Below are 26,211 nucleotides of genomic sequence, written 5' to 3'. Positions count from 1 at the left end.
TTGTTTTCAAGAGTATTGAAACAACGCTTCCATTTCTAACATTTTGAGCAGAATGTTTGTGAATCAGGGTAGACTGACCGTGGGGAGTTAATACTGACGTTCCAAATAAAATTGGAGAGAATCTCCTATTCTAGAACAGGAATGTAAGTGGTTATAAAATTTCAGTACTTGGAATGCCTTATGATTTGCAAGTTAACAACCCTTAGCCAGCGTATTATTAGATTAACTACAGGGCCAAGGGCTTTAATGTTTGACTTTCTTAATATGTAGGTAATTTTGTTGCATGCTTAAGACTTTATTTGGGGGGGGGGCTTAAGACTTATATGTTTTAAAGCATTAGAAATACTTAAGCGGTGTGTATGCCTTCATGACTGGATGTCTCATGCCCAAGATTTTATGTAACGCCTTCAAAATGTATGATTAAGCGATTTTTCATATGGGCTTGCTTTGATATGATCCTACTAAGCAACACCAGTACTGTTAAATTTATTCTGTATAATATCACTCCAGACCCTCCTAGTGTCCCAATTTTCCAGGAACGTCCTTGATTTAGAGAAGCTGTCCCGGTTTCTGATTGGATCCTGAAACTTCAAACTTTTCCTTAGGTCCCTATTTTCATCAGAGAAATGTTGGAGGGAAATATGGTCACTCTAATAGTCAAGTAACTATCATAGAATCATAGAATTGGAAGAAACTACAGAGATAATCTAGTTCAGCTCCCTGCACTGCAGGGATATTTTGCCCAACGTGGGGCTTCAACCCACGAGCCTGAGATTAAGAGTCTCATGCTCTACCAACTGAGCTATCCCCCAAGGCTATGAAACATGCACTAGAATATTGATATCCACTATAAAAATAATAGTGTGAAACAGAATAGTTATTAAATTGTAGAGAAAACATATTTGTCCCGTTGAGCTGAGAAACGTATGGTTCCCACTATTATTCTCCAGCAGCTGGTATTTAGAGGCATACTGACCCTGATTCTGAATATGGTATTTAGACATTGTGACTACTTTCTCTCCCATGAATTTGTCTCTTTAAATCACTCTGAAATGGTGGCCATCACTACCTATTGCTGCAGCGAATTCTATTGAATGCTGTTCTCCTGGTATTTATTTTGGATCATAAGCGAGACAAACTCTTCTTCTCCTTGATTTATGATGATAGACAGAGCCTAGTGTTACGCCTGCCAAACCAAATGTAGAAGAAATATTTAAAAATACAAAAAGAACTGTCAGCGGGACTTAAGAGGCTTTGGATTGTATAGCTTTTAGATGTAATTGTTTAATAAGGATTTTGTTTTAAAAAACCTAGTTATGCTTGTGGGTTTAATTTTAAGTGTTCTGGTATGCATTTTAAGGCTAGCTTCAGTTGATCAGCTAATGAAACCCACAGTGGCTGAAACATTTTCCTTTCTTTCTAATGAATGTTGTCTTGACAAATGCAGTGTTCAGTTCTTTCCCATCCACGTGTGTGTATTTAAATGTGTAAAGGGGAATATTATTGTGTGCATATACTTACAAATCGAAATGCCCTCATTTAACGCAATGAATAACAGTGTAGGGAAAGGTGAAAGGCCTTTCCACAAGCCCAACTCTTGACTCCCCCTACTTTTGGCCAATTCAGCTTCTCTGGTAGCAAAGGGGTTGGTGATTCATGTGGTGCTGAATAGCAAAGGAATTTTGCAACAGAATATCATGCAACAGAATTTGGTCTTTTGCAGATTATTTCAGATCTAGATTTGAAGTGCTTTTCAGTCAGTTTTTGGGGGTCCTCTCCTGAAAAGAGTATGGTAAATTATTGTATTATATTATATTATATTATATTATATTATATTATATTATATTATATTATATTATATTATATATCCATATTGTAACAGAGGCAATTTAAATGGATTCAAAGAACAGCTGGATCATAGCGTAGCAAAAAACGGGAACTGTTGTCGTTTTCTCCCTCTGTAGATACAACCCTATGCCCTATTTCGATTACATCTTTGCACAACTGCCGAGCTATGCTCCCAAAGCTCAGTTGTAAAACAACAATCATATCACTTAGTTAATTTAGCCTGAGGCGGAGTCAGTCAGCAAGCAGAGCATTTTCCAAAAAGTTCCTTGTCCAATCTTTTAATAGAGCCCTGTGTACATAGCCCTATGGCTTTAGATTTTTTGGGATTTGGGTGCTGTTCTATTTGAGACTTCCATTGTAAGAAGGGCTGCAGGCTGTCATTTTTGTCTGCCATCCAGTGCACATTGGCAAGAGTATTATGTACTAGACATTGTGTCTGGTCATAGAAGGTGGGGGGGGGGGCGGGGAGGTGGCTCAGACAGACTGTTTTGTTACTTCTTTAGAATTAAAAGCATATGAAACAGACGCAGCTTAATAAGTTTTTTTATAAATAACATCAACTTAAATAACTTAATAAAGTTCAATTATAACTTAAAATAAAGTTTAATGCTTTAACAGAAGAAGCATGAATAGGTGGAAAAAAATATCAAGCCATATACCCTAACAGAAATTATATAAAAAGATAGGTTATGTTACATAAAAACCCATATGATATCTGAATTTTTACTTCGTCGTTATAGAAAAGGATATTTTGAGGAAAGTGAGATGAAATACATTTCCCTTATTAATATTATTTCATATACACTATTTTTTTAACATCTTTCAGAGCAGCGTTAGGCATTCTTACTAATACATATGAATACATTGCAGTGGTGCAACCTTCATCTTCCATACTAGCTTTATTGTCTGAATACCGCAGAAATCCAATTTCAAATTACTTTAAAACTTACACATTTTTCCTGGAAAGTATTCCATACTGCTCCACCTCCATGCTTAGTACTGACTTGATCATCTGAAGACGCATTCCAGCAGCCATCAAGTCCGACATATTTTACATAACATTTTCATCTGCTTTATTATCATCATTATTATTATAGCAGCCATGTTTAATTAAGCAGATAGGTTTATTTTAAATAAAATATCATCAGATAATCAAGTCATGACTTAATGCATAAGGGTAAATTTAACTTAACAATCTGCAAAGCTACTCTTATACTAACATGAGGATTGTACAACTCTTTACAATTTTTTACAACTTTTAGTTACTAAATCAGATGTAGTGTATCTTCATTTTTTTTTAAAAGGCAGTCTCTTAAAAATAAACATAAATGCGCAAGTCCAGCTTGTTCAGTTTTTCAGTAGTATTCCAGCTTCTCTTCCTTGCACTTTCAAACAGTTCCCTTGTGAAATTAAACATTTTGCTGGAACTGGTTCTCCATAGATTTGTGATTAGGGTGCTGGCCGTGGAAGGAATTGGGAAGATATATCTTCTTTACTTGTTTTCTGACCTCTCTTGGGGGCGCCATTCTGTTTCAATGCAATATACATCTCCTTCCCTTTGTGTGTCCAGTTTGCTGAAGCATATGTATTATAATGGTTTTCTTGAATCCATTCTATGAAGTTGCAGTCCTCATTGCATACTTTCTGTAAAAAAAAAAAAAAAAAGACAATAGGTCACATGAACGCTGAAATTGTTCATTGTATTGTAAAAAAAACCATCAGAACTTTAAATGTGCAGTTTAAACAATTTATGTCTGTTAAAATGTATCCGTTTTTGCAAATCTCTTGCATTGTTGTGAAGGGGAATGATTTTCATTAATGCAAAAATGCTCAGACATGTTTGGGTGAAATCCTGATTCATTGTAAAAAAAGAAAGAAAGCTGTAACTGAGTCTATTCAGGAATTCAGTTCTCGTCTTAACATTGCATTATGTACATCCCTAAAAAATTTCATGGACCCAGTCTCTGTCATGAGATAATGATCTGTTATAAGCTGAAATGTGCCCCATCTTAGAAACAGATTTCTTTTGATAACTCTGCATATCTGCACAGTTGTAAGGATGGCTGCAGAGCACAACATGCAAGCCTCAGTGCCGGATTTATGTATAGGCTAAGTAGGCTGAATCCTAGGGCCTCTAAATCTAGGAGGCCCCACCAGCCCGCCCGCTCCCCAGCGGGCAGAGGCAAAGCAACCTGCTCCAGTACCCGGAGCGGCGCTCATCCCAGGGAGCCTGGTGCGCATCCTGCAGGGGCGTGACGTGCATCCCAGGGCCGTGGTGCTCGTCCCAGGGGTGTGGCGTGCCACCCATAGGGGTGTGGCACACTGCCTGGGGTGTGCGGCACACAATGCTCCCAATTGGGAGTCAGCATTTGGTCCTTCTTCGTCCCAGCCAGGCCTCCTTTGTCCTGGCCAGGGCTGCTTCTTCCCAACCAGGTCTTTGGCGTCCCGGCCAAGCCTTCTTCGTCCAGGCCAGGACTTCGCCATCCCAGCCAGGCCTTCTTCATCCCGACCATTCCATGCTTGTCCATTGTTAATCATTATCAGGAAGTAAGTCAAGATGTGGGTGGCATAGCTTATCCTGGGGAAAGCCAAGAGTGTATATGCAAGGAATAGGCGAACAGATCAGGCAAGAGCAGGGAAAGATAAAGGAATCTAGACATAGGCAAGGCACTCTAAGCAGGAGATGTTGCCCAGCCTGTTACCTCTTGCTTTCTTTTATATGTCATTTGGAAGACTGGAGCCAAAGCAGGGAAGCTCAGCTGACTTCAGGTGAGCTTGCATTCCAAGGCAGAACAGGACCCGGAAACAATTTCCACCATTCTGTGAAAGCAACCCTGCTTCACAATTTTTAATGTGCTCCCACATATTGGGGGCATTATGTAAAATATAACCGGTACATACATTTTTTTCTAAGCAAATATGTTATTTGCCTGTTAAATAAAATCTGCTGCTAATAATTATGCCAGTACCTTTCCATAGAGTTTTCCGGACTTGTTCATGGCTAGAAAGTATTCACTTGCCACTCCTTTGATTGCCACTATTCCAATTGCCACTGTTCTTATTTCGAGAATACCTGCAAGGAATAACAGTGAAGTCTGTAATTTGGCTATCTGCTTTTGAAGTGGCATAACAAGACAATTTCTCTTGATTTCACAGTATTTTTAAAAATATATAGGATCAAGTGATAAAGCAGGGATGAAAAAAAAATCAAATCCTTTAAACATAACCATGTATGTAGTCAGTATTCTTAACTACAGTAATTTCTTCATTTAAAAAACAAAGGACAGGTTTCTCCTAATTAACCAATCAGCGTAAGCCCTCTATAAGGGCTTCTGCTTATGTAATGGGGCTTCCCTCCCCCTTCCTGTGTGCTCTTGCACCCCCTGAAATTTGATTGGTGTGTGTGTGTGTGTGTGTGTGTGAGGGGAACAACATTGCAGTTGGAAAATTCAACACATCATAACATTGGATTCCACCCAAAGAGTACATACAACCCATTACAAACTCCACTGAAGTGTGCTCTCACATAAGAACTCCCATGCTTATATGAATTACACTAATATCCATTATATATGACCATGCAAACTTTTCACACTACCACTTAGTCCTGTACAGTGGTACCTCGGGTTAAGAACTTAATTCGTTCTGGAGGTCCGTTCTTAAACTGAAACTGTTCTTAACCTGAAGCACCGCTTTAGCTAATGGGGCCTCCTGCTGCCGCTGCACCGCCGGAGCACGATTTCTGTTCTCATCCTGAAGCAAAGTTCTTAACCCGAGGTACTACTTCTGGGTTAGCGGAGTCTATAACCTGAAGCATCTGTAACCTGAAGCGTATGTAACCCAAGGTACCACTGTATTTACAAATTATCCATTTGACACAATATTTTTATGTTATAAAGAAATTTGGAACTTTGGTTATATTTTTTCTTGTGCTCTTTGAAGCATTTGCATTTCTCATTCTAAGTGAATGCTTTAGATCAGTTTCAATCAGGATTCAGATAATTGTTCCCCCCCCCCCCAAAGATTACATTGACAAAATTTGTAAGAAATTTACCAGTGCCATCTCTGTGCAAGCACACAAACTTTAGAACTTGTAAATGATAGAAAACAGACCTTGGCAACTACCAGAAGATAAAGTATCTGTCTGACCCTTGTGGCTGTTGAAAACTGACAGGCACTGAAAATATATCTGTGTCACATAACAAGAAACAAGTAAAATTTACTATTGGAGCTTTTTCATTCAGATGCATTTTACTTGTATAATTGGGAAGCTGTTCCTGCATTAATGGTTTATTGGTTACAAAATATTTCTTGATCTAGTTAAGGAAGCCTACATGTAAAAATGGGTTTCTACATACAGTGCAGATCGTCTTCTGAATTGGGCTTGTGTACATACAAGGAGGCTGCATAGGAATGGGATGGAGGACTTGTATCACGTCTCCAGGGCAGTGGCGTAGCGTGGGTTGTCAGCACCCGGGGCAAGGCAAGTAATTTGCGCCCCCTAACCCTGGATTCGCACCCCCTAACCCTATCCCTAACCCTAACACCCATATGTTGCGCCCGGTGCAGCCGGCCCCCCCTGCACCCCCCACGCTACGCCACTGCTCCAGGGGTACATGTAGAGTGGCTCTTGTTGGATTGGGACCTCAGGTTTTGAAGACTGGGAGCTCCTGGCACTATCCAATTTTTGCTGTTCTGCTGGAAGCCACGTGCTACTGCCATTGACTTTCCACCATTTGAATGGTAAATATCATACTATGGCATGACTTAGGGCACATGTAGACTTCCTTTTGCACCACGTTTTCCAGCGTAGGCTTGTGAGGGGCTCATATGGGAGGTTGGCAATATTTTCTTTAAGTTCTTTCGCAGAGATAGAGCTGTCAGAGGAGGCAAGGAAAGCTGGAGAACGTTCTTATGAGTAGATGTGTTTGTAAATAAGTATGTTGGTCTAGCAATTGAAACAATAGACCAGGCCACTTCTTCATTCATAAATCCGGCCCCAAGTTGACCAAGCATGCTGTTTCAAGCAGTAGGCTGGCACCTTCCCAAAGCCACATCTTGTAGCTAGTTCAGCATCCCAGCCTGAGAAGTCCCTCATTATCTTATTTATTCTTTAGTTATTCCTGTGTTGTTTTCTGTGGAAGTGTTCTGACAGTGTGCAAATAGCAGTACAGAAACACATTGGGAAGGGTTTTAAATTATGTTTTAAAATACATATAAATAAGTATCCAAATAGCAATTATTTCTTTTTGGTTCTTGACATTTTCAGGAAATAGCCAACTATCAGTTGAAAATGTGTGGAAGGAATTCCACAGCTTAGGTCATGCTAGGAAATGTAAAAAGACATCACTTGCATGGCCCAGGTATATAAGATGTGCTACATGCCAGTGGGGGTTTGACAGTGAAAATAAGACACGTGAGGCCATTGGATGGGTTAAATTAGGCCACAACTTTATTGATTACAGATGTAAGCTGGTTTGGCATAAGGCATTCGGTAAACAGCTGTCTTCAACCGGCTGGTTGAACCCAGAATGGGTTGGCCCTGACATGAAGGCCACCCCTTGACATGAGTGAAGTGTGATGTTCCTACCAGTGGGCACCCAGACAGTTCTACCTCTTCCAGGACCCTTTTAATGTGCATGTGTATATATTTGCCATGGTTTTTCCACTGGTAAAACATCCCTGACCATTAGCAAGCATCAGCTTTACAAAAGATGACCAGCTCATGACTTGACACATGAGGGTAGCAGCATTGCTGTTGCAATACAATAGCTATTTCTCCGCGTTCTCTCTCTGTTTGTCATGTTTCTTAACAAGCTCAAGATCATCTCTCACAGTAGTGTTCCCAAGAACATTCACACTTTCAGAGGGAAACTTGAGTTCCTTCTCCACATAACAACTTCATGACTGTTTTCTTGGACTTCAAATGACTCAGTAACACCTTTTTTCCATCATGGAACCCAAAGTGACATAATTGTGGTTCCCAATCAGTCACCCACCCAGGCGCTGAGCAGACCCACAGTTTCAGCAGGGTACTGGTCTCATGTGTCTTTTAATAATCAGTAATAAACAGACAATTATATTCTAGCCAACAACACTACAAAGGACACCCTAGTGATACCACTCTCCAAACACCCTTCACCATATGGTGAAGACCCATTCATTTGTGCTTTCAAAGGTGCATTTAATCTGACTATTGAAATTAAATATTTAAGGGAGCCAAAAAGATTTGCTGCTGGGTCTATAAACTGCCAATGACAAAATAAAGGGTTGTGTGAGGAACATGGAGTCCATGTACACACAGTTCAAAAAACAGACTATTGCAGTGGCTCTTGCTCTGAATTTGAGTATGTGAATCTTAGAGTTGGGAAAGAAAGGACTTGGATGGGCTACAGCTAACTTGTGTTTCTAATTAATGAAGGTTGGGAGTGCTTGTTTTTTGAGTTCAGATGACCTTTAAAGATGATACAAGCCAAATCAAATCTCTACATTTTTTTATGTTTGCTTTTCATGTTTTAAAATTCAATAATAGGCAATCGAGGAAGTACACATTATGAAGATCAGTGTTGTTTTCTATATGAATAATTTCCAAAGGGCTTTATTAACATTACCAGATGCATGTTGTAATGATGAGCTGAATGTGCTGATTAATTGATTTATTGAATATGAAGAATTACTAGAATGCAGTATCATTTGTCAGCTGAAAGTGTGTGTGTGTGTGTGTGTGTGTTTGTATATATGTCACCAAATCATCTAGAAATGTACCCCCCAATCATCTGTAATTGCATAACCTGAATTTGCTGGTATGTGATTGAATTCCACTTGAAAATAGCAACCGTCTGTAAGCACCCTTTCTGTGTTATATTAGCAAAAATAACCTGTTAATTTTCTACCCCATGTATATATCTATAGCACAGCCTTCGTTGAAAATGCTGTACAATAAAATGCTTTAAACCCATAACAATGAAATTGGTCAGACAGTGCTTGTGTAAAACAAGATCAGATAAGAAATTAATACCAGCAAATATAGAAGTGCCTTTATCTTAACCATTCAGCTGGAAATGAAAGCCAAGAAGTGTATCACCAGACATATTCCACAAACAGAGCATCAATTCAGAGAAGGCTCTCTTCCATGTCACCACACTACAGATCTCATCACAAAGGGCCTTCCTTGGCAATCTTAACACACAGGCAGGTTGATAGTGAAGGAAACAATGCTTATTTATTTATTTATTTATTTATTTATTATTTCTTTCATAAAAAGGAAAGACTACTTGCTTGTAGAAACAAACCTCAAAGCAGTTTACAAAAAGCATTTAGGAAGAATATTTGCAGCCAATGCAGGTGTTGCTGGATTGGTGCTTCACTCATGGTGCTGAACAATGACACAATTATTAAAAGCTTTGCATGAACCTTCCCCGCCCTCCACTTATAGGTGAGAAGATTTCCTAGTCAAAGTTCCGTCAGTTACAGAGATCAGAACGCATTGAGGAAGGAGCAGAGACTCATTTTCTGTTGCCCAAGGTTTTGGAATCCATTCTCTATAGAAGTAAATCATTATCTCTCCCCCCCCCCCCAAAAAAAGAAGACACCTTTAAAAGTCTGAGCAAATTTTTCCTGCTAATGATTTATTGCTGTGGGCATATTTGTGCTTCTAATAATGTGAGGTTTGGAGCTAATTTTATTATGTTTATTGTCATTTCACTTGTTTGGGTTTTTTTACTATTATTTGACTGGGGGAGTGTTGGGATTTTTTTGTTGATTTTTTTTTTTTGGTAACACTTTTTACATGTACTACTGACACGTCAGGTATCCTTCACCCTGTGCTTTGGATTTGGCTTTTCTTTTGTCTTTCTTTTTCTTAAATTATGTACTTTGCATTTGTCTCCGTTGAATTTTATTTTGTTAGTTTCCCAGCCCAGTTTTCACAATTACACAAGGTGTTGTTGTTTTTTTTAATTCCACCCCCACCCAGTCTTCTGAAGTGTTAGTTAACCCTCACAGTTTGGTGTAACCTGTAATTTTGATGAGACTTCCCTCCATCCCTTCATTTAAGTCATTCATAATCATGTTCCAGTCTCAGGACAGAGTCCTGCAGCATCTGACTTGAAAGCATACTCCCATTTGTTGAGGAGCTATTGATGAACATCCCTTTATGATTTACCAACCAGTTCTAAATTCACCTGATGGTATAGACAAGTTACAGTTTGTGCTGTTTTGTAACTCCCCCCCCCCCAACTGTTTTATTATTCTACATCAACTAGGGGCATGTGTGTAGGCAGCTTAATTAATAAGAAAAATATTATCATCATTTAGCCCACATTTAGCCAGTTTGCCAATCAAATACCAGTTTGCTAACCAAATTGCTGTGCCAGACTCAAGATAAAATGCCCACAGCATCCCCATAATCCATTAAGCTAGCAACTTGATTAGTCTGGTAGGATATACTGTATTCTCAACAAATTTAATGATATCAGAGAGAGAGAGAGAGAGAGAGAGAGAGAGAGAGAGAGAGGGACCAAAAATGCAAAATAGTGGGAATAGATGTTCAGTTTAACACTATTCAGTGGTAATGATGATGAAGGGCTTATCCACTCTTAAGTTTCCTCCGCTCTTTCCAGGCATGGGCAGGGATTTAAAACTCTGTGTCTGAGCGCCCCCCTCCTTCTTGCTCCAGAGTTTTCCTCGTGAAAACCTTCTCTTTAAAGTTCAGTCAGAGCAAAAAAAGAAAAACAATGCTCGAGCGCGGAGTGTTAAAGCATGGATCCCTGCCTGGAAAAGAGCAGGTCAAAAGGTAGGCAGAAATATACGCTTAAGTAATCCAGAGAACCACCATAGCAAGCACAGAACGAAACATTAGCATTCCGTTCAAATGGGCATCTCATCACAAATGGAAATACAGCTTTAAAAATTAATAAAACTTGAAGTGAAGATATGATACTTTTTTGCAGTAACTAAAAAAGAGGTCCTGGTTTACATGGAAGAGAAACTATCTAGGTAAAGAAATTAGGAAACTTTTCTTCATCATGTAAGCAGGCACCAACATCCCTTGCGTGAAAAGTCCATAACTAACCACTGAGAGGCAAGAGTTTGGGAACATCTGTTCCTTTCCAAACTGAAAAGCAGTATAAAGCAGTCTGTTAAATTACATGTAAATTAATGCTGAGAACATAAGCAACAACTTCCTCCAGCCTGGTAACACGTGCTTCCAGCTGTCAGGAGCTATCTGGCACCTCCCGATGCCTCACATTTCCTAACTACTTTGATTTCACTGGCATAGAATTGGTGAGGGGTGACCACATGCTGCTACCTCAGACAACACCAGCTTTCATCACCTTAAAGCTATTAGAAAACCCACAACGTTCACTCTGCCTTTCTAGTTTTCCTGCAAGTGCTTGGTACATTTTCCCTGTCTGACATATGATGTTGATAAAAGGGAGCATGTTCTACAGAGATATTATGCCCAGGAATGCAGTAAGAGATAGATCAGGCATATTGATGAAAATTTAAAGCAAATGATTTTATTCGCCACCTACGTTGTCCTTAAAATGGGGTACCCATCTCTCTATGCGGCTGCTTTAAATAGCTGGATCAGACCTCAGAGTTTAACCCCTTCGTCTGCTTCCCCAAACAAATCAGACTAAAGTATATATAACTGCATTTGCCCTCACTCATCCCTTGCTATTATTGTCTCTGTTGTATCTCACATCTTCAAAAGTTAGGTGGTATTGTAATCTCCTTGAGGCAGAAATACGTCCTTGCTAATGATACCCTATAGAGCATACATTTATGGTACTATATAAATCAGTATCCTTGAGTGGCATGCTGCTAATGTGAACTGGTACATCTCAGCCTTATACAAAGTTACAAATAGTGAAAGCTGGTCCTTTTGGTCCAGTGGGGCACTGCCCCACCAACCTCAGTCTGCCCTCAGCTAGCCTCCACCTGCCTGCCTTCCAACATACAAGTAGCCTAGAGGGTAGACCTGGCTGTTAGATTCCTTTTACTCCTCCACAGTCTGTTTTGCCTTTGTAAAACACAGCTGGGAGAAGGATGGGGACAAAACTAGAACTAGCTGGCTCTGCCTGACATTGGTTTCTGGTTCCACCTCTCTGCCTGTTACCCTACCTGTCCCAGTGAGCATAGAAGTTACAGGGAACCAGGCAGAGGGCCTTCTCGGTAATGGCACATGCCCTGTGGAACGCCCTCCCACCAGATGTCAAAGAGAAAAACAACTACCAGACTTTTAGATGACATCTTAGGCAGCCCTGTTTAGGGAAGCTTTTAATGTTTAATAGATTATTGTATTTTAATATTCTGTTGGAAGCCACCCAGAATAGCTGGGGAAACCCAGCAAGATGGGCGGGGTATAAAATTATTATTATTATTATTATTATTATTATTATTATTATTATTATTATATGCCCCGAGGCAGGCCATAAATTCCATGGGAAGCTGTGGAGTTGTTTTTAAAATATAAAATGTGTCAATGCATTTCTTGATCAAAATTTGCCAAGGGTTGTGCTTGCTGTTAATCAGTTGTTGACATATTTAACATTTTAAGTTGGAGAGACAATTCCTGCCTGCTATGTAACAGTATTTTATATATCAGCTGTTTTATAACAATAGCATTTGAAATGCCCTATTTGGTTTTCTCATGACAGAATGAGGCTTTTGTGTTTTTCAGCTGAAGTAAACAGCAAGGACAATCATTAGTTTATGTTTTATTACTTTTCATTATGCTGTCAAAATCCCTCAAATATATATATTTTAGAACTACATGTGGATTGCAAATGTTGAATTCCACAACTATTTCCTCATAAACAGAGACTTTATTTTCTGTCGCATTAAATTAAACTCTGTGACTTTGGAGCTTGGGATATATATTCCATGAAGCAGTGTGCATTGTCTTCCATGCTTATTGCTTTTTTTAAGGAACAAAATACCAAAATTGGCTTGGTTTGAGCAAAGGAAGAATGAGCTGAGTGACAGTACAATAACCCTTCTCCTTTCAGGTTCCTTTTTGCCTAAAAATCACCTTTCCCAACAGTTTTTCACCCACAGAGCTCTCCTCAGAAAATGATTTTGCACTTTATGTGCCCAGGAGCCAATAACACACCAGAGGTAGTGTTGGGGAAGACAAGGCCGCAACATAATTGCCATTAGAGTCACAAGAAGGGTTGACACGTCACAAGGCAAAGATCATGTGTTTTGGCTGCCCAGCTGCTAGCCAATATTCCCTCTCCAGCCCACCAGCTTGTTGTTGTTGTTTAGTCGTTTAGTTGTGTCCGACTCTTCATGATCCCATGGACCAGAGCACGTCAGGCACTCCTGTCTTCCACTGCCTCCCACAGTTTGTTCAAACTCATGCTTGTAGCTTCGAGAACACTGTCCAACCATCTCGTCCTCTGCCATCCCCTTCTCCTTGTGCCCTCAATCTTTCCCAACATCAGGGTCTTTTCCAGGGAGTCTTCTCTTCTCATGAGGTGGCCAAAGTATTGGAGCCTCAGCTTCACGATCTGTCCTTCCTGTGAGCACTCAGGGCTGATATCCTTCAGAATGGAGAGGTTTGATCTTCTTGCAGTCCATGGGACTCTCAAGAGTCTCCTCCAGCACCATAATTCAAAAGCATCAATTCTTCGGCGATCAGCCTTCTTTATGGTCCAGCTCTCACTTCCATACATCACTACTGGGAAAACCATAGCTTTAACTATAAAAAATGAGTTCAGGGGCATCATGGGCCCATTCTGGCATAGGACCATTCTAGAAAGGCCCCACCTACAATTTTGCCCCCTCCAAGCTGGGGCTAAGACCTTCAAGATGGCACCTACACAAGACCCCTTATGAGAGCCATACTAGATGACTGTTGATCCTGCACCAGAAGATTATATTGTAGGGGGCAAAGAGACAAAGTTTATTGGAGGAGGGCAGTGAGCACCACACATTATCTTTTAGGCCCACAAATGAAACATGGATACACGAGAATGGCAATACAGTGGTACATCCGGTTGCAGACCGGAGCTCCGATCGGATCCCGAGGTTTCCGCAACCAGAGGGACCGCTTCTGCGCATGTGTGCGGGGCGAAACACTTCCAGGTTTGCCGCTTTCGCAACCCGAAAGTTACATTACCTGAGGGTAACATAAGCCAAGGTGCTACTGTATGTTTAAAAAGGTAAAGGGTCCCCTGACCATTAGGTCCAGTCGTGACCGACTCTGGGGTTGCGGCGCTCATCTTGTTTATTGGCCGAGGGCACCGGCATACAGCTTCCGGGTCATGTGGCCAGCATGACTAAGCCGCTTCTGGCGAACCAGAGCAGCACGCAGAAACGCTGTTTACCTTCTCGCCGGAGCGGTACCTATTTATCTACTTGCACTTTGATGTGCTTTCGAACTGCTAGGTTGGCAGGAGCAGGGACCGAGCACCGGATCTCACCCCGTCGCTGGGATTCGAACCGCTGACCTTCTGATCGGCAAGTCCTAGGCTCTGTGGTTTAACCCACAGCGCCACCCGTGTCCCGACTGACTGTATGTTTACATGGCTTTAAAATTATGAAAGCGACTATGTAAAATAACATTCTTTGGATATGATTCTTGCACCCCCTCGATCCCTGTTCCCACTGAAGAAGCATTTGGCATTCAGAACTCATTCAGAGACACCTGTATGACACACATTCTACGATCCTAAAAAAAAGGTTATGAGGGCCAAAATCCCCACTTTACAGTACTGTGTGTGTGTGTGTGTGTGTGTGTGTGTTTTTAAACATTGCTACATCAATATTAATTAATGCTGTTAAAGAAAAGTATTCTTAATATGTAGAAAGGGCCTTTGTTTATATATCACAGAAGTCCAAGTAGTTTACCCTGCATGGTGAAAAATCAGCATGGAAAGGGAGATTTTGAACTGAAAAATTTCCATAATGGAAAAGGATTAAGCAGCTTCTCTTCACTCTGGCTTGCACTGATTTTTGTATTTGTCTTTAAAAAGAACTGTGGCGGGATAAAAACCGAAACAGCTTGTAAAGCCTGCTTCTGGCACGGAATAAAATATTGACAGCCCTACAACTAAGTGTTTTAGGTGCTAAAAAGCTTCCGAATACATTACTAAATTATATTTCTCAAATGAAAAAGCTTTAAACTGTGACTCCAGCAAATTTTTGTGTTGGTGTTTAGGTCTGTGAATAATGTTATGGTTCTTAAGTTTGTTCACTTTTCTCTGTTAGCTGATTCAGGCTGCAATCTACTACTTAGTTAATGCACTGTAGCTGCTTACTTAAAGGCATTTTGGAGGTCAATAAGTCCAGTGGCTGATTCCAATGTAACTAATTTGTACAGGGATTTATTTACCGTATTTTTACTTGCCGAGGAAGGGTCACTTTGGTCTTATTTTACTTATGTCTTCCTCTGGCCAATTGCTTGGAGCAATTGCAGACCTTTGCGGCTGCCTAGGATGGAGCTTAGTCATGCTGGCCACATGACCCAGAAAAACTGTCTGTGGACAAATGTCGGCTTCCTTGGCCAGTAAAGCGAGATGAGCGCCGCAATCCCAGAGTCATCCATGACTGGACTTAACTGTCAGGGGTCCTTTACCTTTACCTTTTAGGATGGCGCAGGCAGTTCATAAGCCAAGACATTTAAGCAAGAATCTCACAATATGGGTATGTGCAGCAGGGAACTGCAGCCCATCAAGAGCTCCCTATAGCATGTATCAGTGCCAAACATGTTTGTAAGTACCTTGTGTCATAAAAAGCCTATATGGTAGGGGTACATTCAATGAATGTCCCATCTGAAGCAATCCTAAGTGCCTAGTAAGTTACAGATCTCATAATTTTAACTTTTCTTATCTTGGGAGTTTTAAATTTTCTCTTACAATAAAATAACAACTTTCTTTTCTTTGTGATCATACTTCTACTTGGTGTTTTTTAAAACAACAACAACCATATTAGGTAATTATTTTAAAACAGGATTAAAGAAGAAGAATTTATAATTTCTATGAGTTTTCACTTCTCCCATCTGATATATACCATTCTCTGCTCTACCATTATCCTGGTCTTTGAAGTTCTAGCTTATCTTGCTTAAGATGAGTTACTGGATTAGATAAGTCGTAGTCCGCCCCCACCGCCTCCCCGGACAGTAACTTCCACCTTCTCTATGTAAAATAGATTAGAGATTTGTTAGTTGGTTTTTATTCTTGACATGAAGATTTCTTTGGAAGGGTTGAGCTCACCAGACTCCAGTCTTTAAACTGAAACACTGTTCCAACTATAAAATACTTCAGTCATTTAATGTAAGTGCTCTGAAAGCAGGACTAGGGGTCTTAAAATGTATCTATTATATTTGATGGTGGGGGAAGGAAGCAGCATTTGTTGTGCACAGTATAATGTTGCATAAGTAAGTTTGCATGACTGCAGTGCTGAGAAAAAACAAGTTTCAAGTTACTTTGGCTCTATCATTCATTCCTCCAGGATCATTTCTTTTTGTTTGGTATCTAATCACATTGCTTAGCAAAATACAGACAGAGGAAAGAAAGTAAACAACACTAATTGTTACAGTTGAGCAATTACAACATTTTCCTAACTAGACTTTCCAAGTTTCATCTTTCTTTACAGTTCACAGACAAATGGGTGCCTAAGGAGAACACAATTCAGCCTTTTGCTAACTAAGAGGTAGGGGTTGCATTGGCAGGGGCCAATGCAATCATCTTCTATGATATGGCCACAAGCAAACTGCTCAAACTGCAAATGTAACATTAGGATCTCTGGGCTTTAGCAGACTCAATGGTTTTGTAGTCCAACATTCTGTTTCCAGCTGGCTTTGGAAACTCACAAGCAGGGACATGAAGTTGATAGGACTATAGCTCAAACAGTGTAGCCACAATAAATCTGGATCATCATAGCCATGTATAAAACATTTGTCCCATTTGTAACATATCTGTTGTCTTCTCTGTACGGCTGAGGCTGTGGTCTAAACCACTGAGCCTCTTGGGCTTGCTGATCGGAAGGTCAGTGGTTCAAATCCATGCAATGGGGTGAGCTCCCATTGCTCCGTCCCAGCTTCTGCTAACCTAGCAATTCGAAAGCACACCAGTGCAAGTAGATAAATAGGTACCGCTGCGGCAGGAAGGTAAACGACGTTTCCATGCACTCTGGCTTATGTCATGGTGTTCCATTGCACCAGTAGCAGTTTAGTCATTCTGGCCACATGACCCAGAAAGCTGTCTGTGGACAAATGCCAGGTCTCTTGGCCTGAAAAGCAAGATGAGTGCCACAACCCCATAGCTGCCTTAACTGTCCAGGGGTCCTTTACCTTTACCCTTACCATGGCCAGGCAAAGAAAATAACGACAACCTTAGCCATGTCCCATTCTATTTCCAGTGGAAGTACCTGAGGACATCACCTGTATGAGTCTCCAGATCACATATCTTATCTACACGTTCATAAGCCATTGTGGCCAGCTGGTCAAAGAGCTGTCATATAAACATCTGTGCAAGTTCTCACATTTTAATTTAATACTAACAGCAACATGTATGTACAAGTATTTTATACCTAGACATGTGAACAACCTGGTCGGGGAGCACACTTGAGTGGTTCTTCTCTTGTTCAGGGGTAGACTTTGGTAGTATGGTGCATGGAGTGAGAAGAAAAAGAAGAAGAAGAGTACTCTGCTCACCTGACTGTGTTGGGTGGCTTCCAACAAAATATAAAAACACAGTGACAAAATTTGGTGTGCTTTCTAAATAGTTCTTATTTTCACAATCATTCATTGTGAAATGGTTGCTTTTTATGGATCCTCTCGGTAAAGGTAAGGTAAAGGGACCCCTGACCATTAGGTCCAGCCGCGGACGACTCTGGGGTTGCGGCACTCACCTCACTTTACTGGCCAAGGGAGCTGGCGTACAATTTCCGGGTCATGTGGCCAGCATGACTAAGCCACTTCTGGCGAACCAGAGCAGCACACGGAAACGCTTCTCATCGGAACGATACCTATTTATCTACTTGCACTTTGTGCTTTCGAACTGCTAGGTTGGCAGGAGCTGGGATCAAACAATGGGAACTCACCCCATTGCGGGGATTCGAACCACCGACCTTCTGATCAGCAAGCCCTAGGCTCTGTGGTTTAACCCACAGCGCCACCCGCATCCCTCAGTAGGTACCAATATAAATATAGACTTTATTTTTATTTTTACTACTACTACTACAGTACTACTATTTTGCGCCTCTTCAGCTCTACACCCTGTGTGGCAGAACCACCCACACCGCCCTAAATCCGGCTCTGTCCGTTTGCAAAATATACATGGCCTAATGTATAAGGGCAGATGTGCATGCATATAGGAAGGATTTTTGAGAAGTTTCATACATCATTCAGGTTAGTAGAATGAAGGGAGAAAGATTTTTAAATGGCACATTGGTGCAAAACGTTACTGGCTCAAAAGACAAGACAAAATGCTTAGATGGTTTCATTGATTTCTTTCTGTTTTCTGTTTCCTTTCTGCCTGATTCATTCCATTGATTTTCTTTGATTGTGAAATCTTTCCTATAGTTTGTGAATTTCAATAGGTAAAGGTAAAGGTAAAGGTACCCCTGCCCGTACGGGCCAGTCTTGACAGACTCTGGGGTTGTGCGCCCATCTCACTTAAGAGGCCAGGGGCCAGCGCTGTCCGGAGACACTTCCGGGTCACGTGGCCAGCGTGACATCGCTGCTCTGGCCAGAGCCAGAGCCAGAGCCGCACACGGAAACGCCGTTTACCTTCCTGCTGGTAAGCGGTCCCTATTTATCTACTTGCACCCGGAGGTGCTTTCGAACTGCTAGGTTGGCAGGCGCTGGGCCCGAGCAGCGGGAACGCACCCCGCCGCAGGGATTCGAACCGCCGACCTTTCGATCGGCAAGCCCTAGGCGCTGAGGCTTTAACCCACAGCGCCACCTGCGTCCCATTTCAATTTCAATACCTGCGGACAAATAGCTGCTAAGGATTGTGTGAGGGGGGTTGGCTTTCATGGGTGGATCTCATGTATCTCATTGCTACATACACCCTTAGTTTTTCTTCCCCATTCTGTATAAAAACAGATTGGGAGTGCGTCTGCTGTTCCTCAAGAACATTCACTGATTTTCATGGCTGAGTTGGGATTTGAACCCTGATCTTCCAGGTCCTAGTCTGACACTCACCACACTAACTCTCCTTCTGTTATAAGCTAGAGTTAGGGTGTATCAAGATAGATGTTTATTGTAGGATGGGTGCTGTTCAAGTGTGGAAGGGAAACCCCACATAGAGTGCAGTGCAGTACAGTGGTGCCCCGCAAGACGAACGCCTCGCAAGACGGAAAACCCGCTAGACGAAAGGGTTTTCCGTCTTGGAGGCGCTTCGCAAAACGAATTTCCCTATGGGCTTGCTTTGCAAGACGAAAATGTCTTGCGAGTTCCTGCGGGTTTTTTCCCCTTTTTCCCCCCTTTTCCTAAGCCGCTAAGCTGCTTATCAGCTGATCCGCTGATAAGCCGCTTAACAGCTGATCGCTAAAAGCCGCTAAACCGCTAATAGCGCTAATCCGCTAAGCTGTCAATGGGCTTGCTTCGCAAGACGAAAAAACCGCTATACGAAGAGCCTCACGGAACGCATTAATTTCGTCTTGCGAGGCACCACTGTAATCCAGTCTTGAACTAACCAGGGTATGAACTACAGTGCAAAGCTTTCCTGGTCCAGGAATGGTCATAGGTGTTGTACCAACTGCAGTTGGTAAAAGGCAATTCTAGCAACTGAAACTACCTGAGCCTTCAATGACAGAGCACCCCCAGACGGCAAACCTGAGCCTTCAGGTGGAGTGCCACCCCGTCTGGGCTAGGCAATTGATCAATTGCTTAGACATGGGAACTGCTCGCCCACAGTGCCTCCATTTTGCCAGTAGTCAAGCTCAGCTTCTTTTTCCTCATCTGCCTCACAACTGTATCCTCAGGGACCTGACTATCTCTCCTGATTCAGATGTTAAGGAGAAATAGAGCAGAGTGTCATTGGCATACTGGTGGCGCCATGCCCCAAACCTACTAATGACCACTCCCAGAGGCTTCATATAGATATTGGTGATAAAATGTTGCCCTAGAGCAGGCATGGCCAAACTTGGCCCACCAGTTGTTTGGGGACTACAATTCCCATCATCCCTGACGACTGGCCCCTGTTAGGGATGATGGGAGTTGTAGTCCCGAAACAGGGAGCCATGCCTGCTCTAGAGCATACCATAACATAGCCACAAGAAGTCATAAAGTCTCTGCACTATTCTCTGGTCCCAATCCCAAAGGTAGGATTGCAACCACTGTAAAACAGTGCCTCCACGTTCCATTCCCAGGAGCCTGTCAATGGTATCAAAAGTTGACAAGCGGTCAGAAAGCAGGAGGAAAGCCACACTCCCTTCTCCTGCTTTTTATATGTTTGAGAAAGGAAATATGTTATGAATATTGTTCTCAGCACCAGTTGTGCTTCACTCTGCTTCACTAAAAGATTGAATTTGGTTGCATTATAATGTGCTGTTACTCCGTTTCTTGACTTGGTTTTTTTTATGTTGTCTTGTGATAAGTGCTTAACACTGACTTTTTCAGGGGCAAAAGCCAGCTCTAATATTTTTCACATCCTAGATATAGCATTAACCATTTTGTTTGTATTACACCTTTTCATACCTGCTTCTCCCTCTTCTTCACTATTCCTTAACTTTGTTATTTCTTTGGAGTGGGTACGGGCCAGCCATTTGATTCCTAATTTTCACAAGGATATTTCTGTTAATTTAAGTTTTACATACCCTGTTATATGTCAGTAGTGTTCTCTCTGCATGAAGGAAGAGTGAGAGGGAAGCCTTTCTTTTTTCCTGGCCTTCACATCCTCCTTTGCCAGTGGGGTAGGCTGGGGAAGAAATTAAACTGGTGCTGGCAAAAAGCTTGGGGTTGAGGCTCACTACGAGATGGGAATGCCCTACCTAACACGGAAGGCTGGTGATAACCAAAATTTTGCTGATACCTGCTAACCATTACCATTTTACTGTAAAATACTTTCTAGAATTCCTATTCAGCAGTACTGTTGTGTGTAATAATTTGCATTGATTCTAAGGCATTTTCTTTTTAATTCTATGAAGAAACTTTACAATTATAATAAAGTCATGCACCCACCATTGCAAATTCCCTGTGCAGTTCCAGCCTTATTAAGTGCATTGTTGAGGGGAATCAGACTTTTAAACGTCTTCTCGGCCATTCAAACATCTAAGCTATTCCAGTGACACAAATACCAATCAACCAATCAATGGCCTTTATTGGCATAGAAAAAGTGCAACGTACACATGGATCAGAACACAACACAGTTAATAAAGCATAGTCGGAGATACTTTAGGATAAAACCCAGAGAATCAAAAAACCGGAATTTCAGATAATCAGAAAACTAGATCATTAGAAATTCAGATAATCAGAAAATCATTCAACAAAACATGCAACAAAGCATGTCTCTCCCATATCAATCTCTGCAGCCACAGCAGGCACTGTAACCTTCAACAGTTTGAGTTCACCCACAAAAGCACATTCATCCATTGTGTCCCAAGACAGATGGATGCCAACCAATTCATCATATACCAAAGGGGCCACCACCTTTCCAAGACATATTATTTATTACTTACTGCAGGCCACACGCTGGATTTGATCTTTGGCGTCGGTATAGATGTGATCATGTTTCCTTCGATGAAGGTGCCATGGTCTGATCACTACGCTCTGAAAGCCAGGATTGACGTTCCACCCCCACCCTGCTTAGGTGGCGAGCCGATTTGGGCTCGCCCGCAGAGGCTGATGGACCCTGATAGATTCCGTCAATCCTTGCGGGACCTTTCTCCCCCTGGTGACTGATTGACTGAGCTTGTTGAGGGCTGGAATACCCATCTCCTGGCAGCCATCAATGAGATCGCACCTAAGCGCCCTCTGCGACCCCGCAGAAACCGGGCTCCCTGGTTTACCGAGGAGCTCCGGAAAATGAAGCGGGACCTCAAATGGCTAGAGCGAGTATGGCAGGGTGCCCGTGACGGAGCTTCAAGAACATCTTACAGGGTTTTTATGAAAACCTACGAGATGGCAGTGAAGGCCGCTAAGAAGTCCTACTTCTCGGCCTCCATTGCATCCGCTAGCTCTCGCCCGGCGCAATTATTTAGTATAATTCGGTCTTTAATGTCCCTCGAAGGACAGCCAAATTTAAATAACAATTTGACACACAGCTGTGAGGCATTTGCGAGTTTTTTTGCGGAGAGGGTCCTGTTGCTCCGCCATGACCTCCCTGCCAATTTGGATACAGTAAAGGAACTGGAGCCCCCTCGACTGTCCTCGGGTCCAGTATTGGACCACTTTGACCGGATATCCCCAGCTGATGTGGACAGACTCCTCCGAGCTGGAAAGCCCACCACTTGTCCTCTCGACCCGTGCCCGTCCTGGCTGATTAGAGCGTGTCCAGACGAGGTGCGGGCCGCCCTGGGGGATATCATCAATTTGTCCCTTGGCACCGGGACATTCCCAGGGGAACTGAAGGAGGCAGTGGTGCGCCCGCTTTTAAAGAAAACATCATTAGATCCCTTAGATCTATCCAATTACCGCCCGGTTTCGAATCTTCCATTCCTGGGTAAGGTGATTGAGAGAGCGGTTGCTGAACAGCTTGTTAGGTTTCTGGATGAAACATCGGCTCTGGATCCATTCCAGTCCGGCTTCCGCGCTGGTCATGGGACCGAGACGGCTCTGGTCGCCCTAGCAGATGATCTCCGCAGGCAGCTGGATCGAGGCGGGTCGGGGCTGCTGATTCTTCTAGACCTGTCAGCAGCCTTCAATATGGTCGATCACGAACTCCTGGACCCCTGCCTTGCCAACGTGGGGATCCAGGGCACAGTCCTTCAATGGCTGCGCTCATTTCTCTCTGGTCGGGGCAGAGGGTGGCGCTTGGGGGGGAATTGTCATCCCGCCACTCCTTGGTGTGTGGAGTGCCCCAGGGTGCGATACTCTCCCCGATGCTTTTTAACATCTTTATGCGCCCCCTCGCCCAGCTTGTCTGGAGTTTTGGGCTGGGCTGCCATCAGTATGCTGATGACACCCAACTCTATCTGTTGATGGATGGCCATCCTGACTTGACCCCAGACACACTGATCAGATGCTTGGAAGCTGTGGCTTGATGGTTACGTGGGAGCCGGTTGAAGTTAAATCCTTCGAAGACAGAGGTCCTCTGGCTGGGACGGGACAATATGGGATTGAGGGGGCAACTCCCATCTCTTGTGGGGGTGCAATTAGTGCCAGCACCGTCCGTTAAGAGTTTGGGTGTAATCTTCGATACCTCCCTCTCCATGGAGGCGCAGATTGCAGCTATAACAAAGGCAGCATTTTTTTCATCTCCGCCAAGCTAAGCAGTTGGCTCCTTACCTCTCTTGCCCTGACCTAGCCACTGTGATCCACGCGACGGTCACCTCCAGACTGGATTATTGTAACTCGCTCTACGTGGGGCTGCCCTTGAGACTGACCCAGAAACTCCAGCGGGTGCAGAATGCCGCAGCGAGACTCCTTACAGGGTCTTCACTGCAAGATCACATTCATCCAGTGCTATACCAGCTGCACTGGCTCCCGGTGGAGTACAGGATCACGTTTAAGGTGCTGGTTTTAACCTTCAAAGCCCTATACGGCCTAGGACCCTCATACCTACGGGACCGCCTCTCCTGGTATGCCCCACAGAGGAACTTACGGTCTTCAAATAAAAACATCTTGAAGGTCCCAGGCCACAGAGAGGTTAGGCTGGCCTCAACTAGAGTCAGGGCTTTTTCGGCTGCGGCTCCAACCTGGTGGAACGCTCTGTCACAAGAGACAAGGGCCCTGCAGGACTTGACACCTTTCCGCAGGGCCTGCAAGACAGAGCTGTTCCACCAGGCCTTTGGTCAGGGCGCAGCCTGACTCCCTCCTTGGCAATCTTTACAAAACTTTAGTTTATGGTTGCCATCAATTTTGATTTTAATTAATTTTTTTAATGTTTTTATAATGTTGCACTGTTTTAGTGTTGTTAGCCGCCCTGAGCCCGGCTTCGGCCGGGATATAAATAAAAATTATTATTATTATTATTATTATTATTATTACAGTCAAAAGAAACAAGTGGAAACACACGTATGTTTTGCACATACATCATTCAATCATAATTTTTATATGTGAGCTAAACAGGGAAAATAAAATACATTTTAAAAAATTAAACGCACAGAGAAAACCGGGAGTGTGCTGCTTGAAGCTGGAGAAACAACTGAAAAAGTTACCCTGCTGGAGGAGAAGGAAAGGAGATAGAAAGCATGCATAATCCCATCCAGGAGGTATTTTAGGACTAGCTCAGAAGAGGGACATTTTTTTTTATTTTTATTTTTTAGTTTTCTGCAGATTGACATTTCTTCCAGTTCAGCAGTAAACTGGGTTTTCCTGGGGAAAGCCCTGGGACAACAACAACAAATGCTACACAGGACTGCACAGGACAAATGAAAATGTGGGTGGACCCTATGAATCAACTCCTAGGACTTCTGCCCTGTATTCACTAGAGCCTGTCCTCTAGAACTCAGCTGGTTATATGGTCCCAGTGTATCAAGCACTCTGTGCAGCAGTATTTTTATCATAACATTAAGAGGGTGACTGTATATGTGCCCAGGCTGCAATTCTATGCAGACAAACTTTGGAGAGAGCACAAATACATTTAGTGGAACTTCTTTAAAGTAAGCACATATGGGATTGACTCATAGCGATGGGGGAGAATTTCAGTTCAGTTTTCATTTAAAGCCAAATTTATCAAATCCACACTTTCTGAAACAATATAAGAACCAAAACACAGCCATCCTTTAACATTTGCACTTATCCAAACATTGTAATGCAGTTCTCCAACCCACCAGTGTTACAAACCTGATATATTAGGGGAAAGTATACATAAAAATCCATATATCATAGAAAATGATATGCAGAGATGCATTACGTTTGGGGAAATTGCTAGCTAAAATGTGTACATTAGTCAAAACTGCATACAAAAATTTGTTCATTAGGAGAAGTTTCCACTAAAAAGCTGGTGAATTTTCATAAGGATTTTTTAAAATGTAAATTGCTGCAGAAATGTGGAGAACAAAATGCAAGATTGGGAAAAATGAGAAACTGAAAGAACCAAAATTGACTGATTCTTCCACCCCTAGGATTGAGATGAAAGCCCTAGTTTAATTAGCATTGGTGTATAGGTTGATCATGGGACGCGGGTGGCGCTGTGGGTAAAATCTCAGCGCCTAGGACTTGCTGATCACATGGTCGGTGGTTCGAATCCCCGCGGCGGGGTGCGCTCCAGTCGTTCGGTCCCAGCGCCTGCCAACCTAGCAGTTCGAAAGCACCCCCGGGTGCAAGTAGATAAATAGGGACCGCTTACCAGCGGGAAGGTAAACGGCGTTCCGTGTGCTGCGCTGGCTCGCCAGATGCAGCTTGTCACGCTGGCCACGTGACCCGGAAGTGTCTGCGGACAGCGCTGGCTCCTGGCCTATAGAGTGAGATGAGCGCACAACCCTAGAGTCTGTCAAGACTGGCCCGTACGGGCAGGGGTACCTTTACCTTTACCTTTTATAGGTTGATCAAATCCTTTGCACTGCAAATGTAAAGCATCCCTAGGAATTCAAAGCTTTATGAAGCAGCTAGGTCAAGTATGTTTAGCAGTCTTGAAAAACGACATTTCACATGGTTTTTTAGGCCAATCAGACCAAATGAACCAGTTTCTTCATACAGTGTAAGTGTGCCCCCTTTTGCCTCTTTTAATATGGCAACTGAATATCAATAACAGAGAGCATTTTTACTGCTCTGCTCTGCTAAGGATCTCCATGTGTGTTCTGGCTGCTGTAACCTAGCGTATTTCTTTTACCCAGTCTTCAAAAGCAATCTTCCCTACCCCTTTATTTCAGGTGTGGCTGACCTAAAGTCTTGTTAGACTCAAACTTCTATCAGCTCCAGCTAGCTTGGCCAGTGGTTAGAGATGTTGAAAATTCTAAGCCCACCAACATTTACTGCTTAGTCCAATAAATCCCTTTATTCAGGTTCCGCACAAAAATAAATACATAGAGCAACACAAACCGGTGGAGAGACCACTTTCATGTGGTGCATTTTATTATCTTAATCATATCTACTCAGAAGTCCTGTTGAATGAAACCCCAGGAAAGTGGGCGTTGAATTGCAGCCTTAGTCCTGATGAGTTCAATCGGGCTTATGTAGAATCATAAAATCATAGAATTGTAGAGTTGGAAGGAATCCAAAGGATCTTCTAGTCCAACCCCTTGCAATGCAGGAATCTCCGCTAGATCATGTATAACAGACAGCCACCCAACCTCTGCTTA

The 26,211-nt window shown here is 42.5% G+C and overlaps 2 protein-coding genes across 5 annotated transcripts in view; one reads left to right on the top strand and one right to left on the bottom strand.

Moving 5' to 3' along the window:
* The window catches only part of FAM227B (family with sequence similarity 227 member B), a 116,385-nt gene that overhangs the window by 26,259 nt on the left and 63,915 nt on the right, over positions 1 to 26,211 (top strand). The window lies entirely within an intron of this gene.
* FGF7 (fibroblast growth factor 7) overlaps positions 2,376 to 26,211 on the bottom strand; it is a 58,883-nt gene continuing 35,047 nt past the window's right edge. For all 3 annotated transcript variants that reach the window (XM_079953522.1, XM_079953520.1, XM_079953521.1), the window contains exons 3-4: positions 4,818 to 4,921; positions 2,376 to 3,492 (exon numbers count right to left, since the gene is read on the bottom strand). In XM_079953522.1, coding sequence (XP_079809648.1) covers positions 3,298 to 3,492; positions 4,818 to 4,921 — 299 coding nt within the window. In that variant the 3' untranslated portion in view covers positions 2,376 to 3,297. The remainder of the gene's footprint in view (positions 3,493 to 4,817; positions 4,922 to 26,211) is intronic.

This window comes from Podarcis cretensis (genome assembly GCF_951804945.1).
Source record: "Podarcis cretensis genome assembly, chromosome: 14".
In the NCBI taxonomy this organism is placed as follows: domain Eukaryota; kingdom Metazoa; phylum Chordata; class Lepidosauria; order Squamata; family Lacertidae; genus Podarcis; species Podarcis cretensis.
The sequence above is the reverse complement of the archived record's forward strand: the minus strand, read 5'-3'. Positions and strand labels throughout refer to the sequence as shown.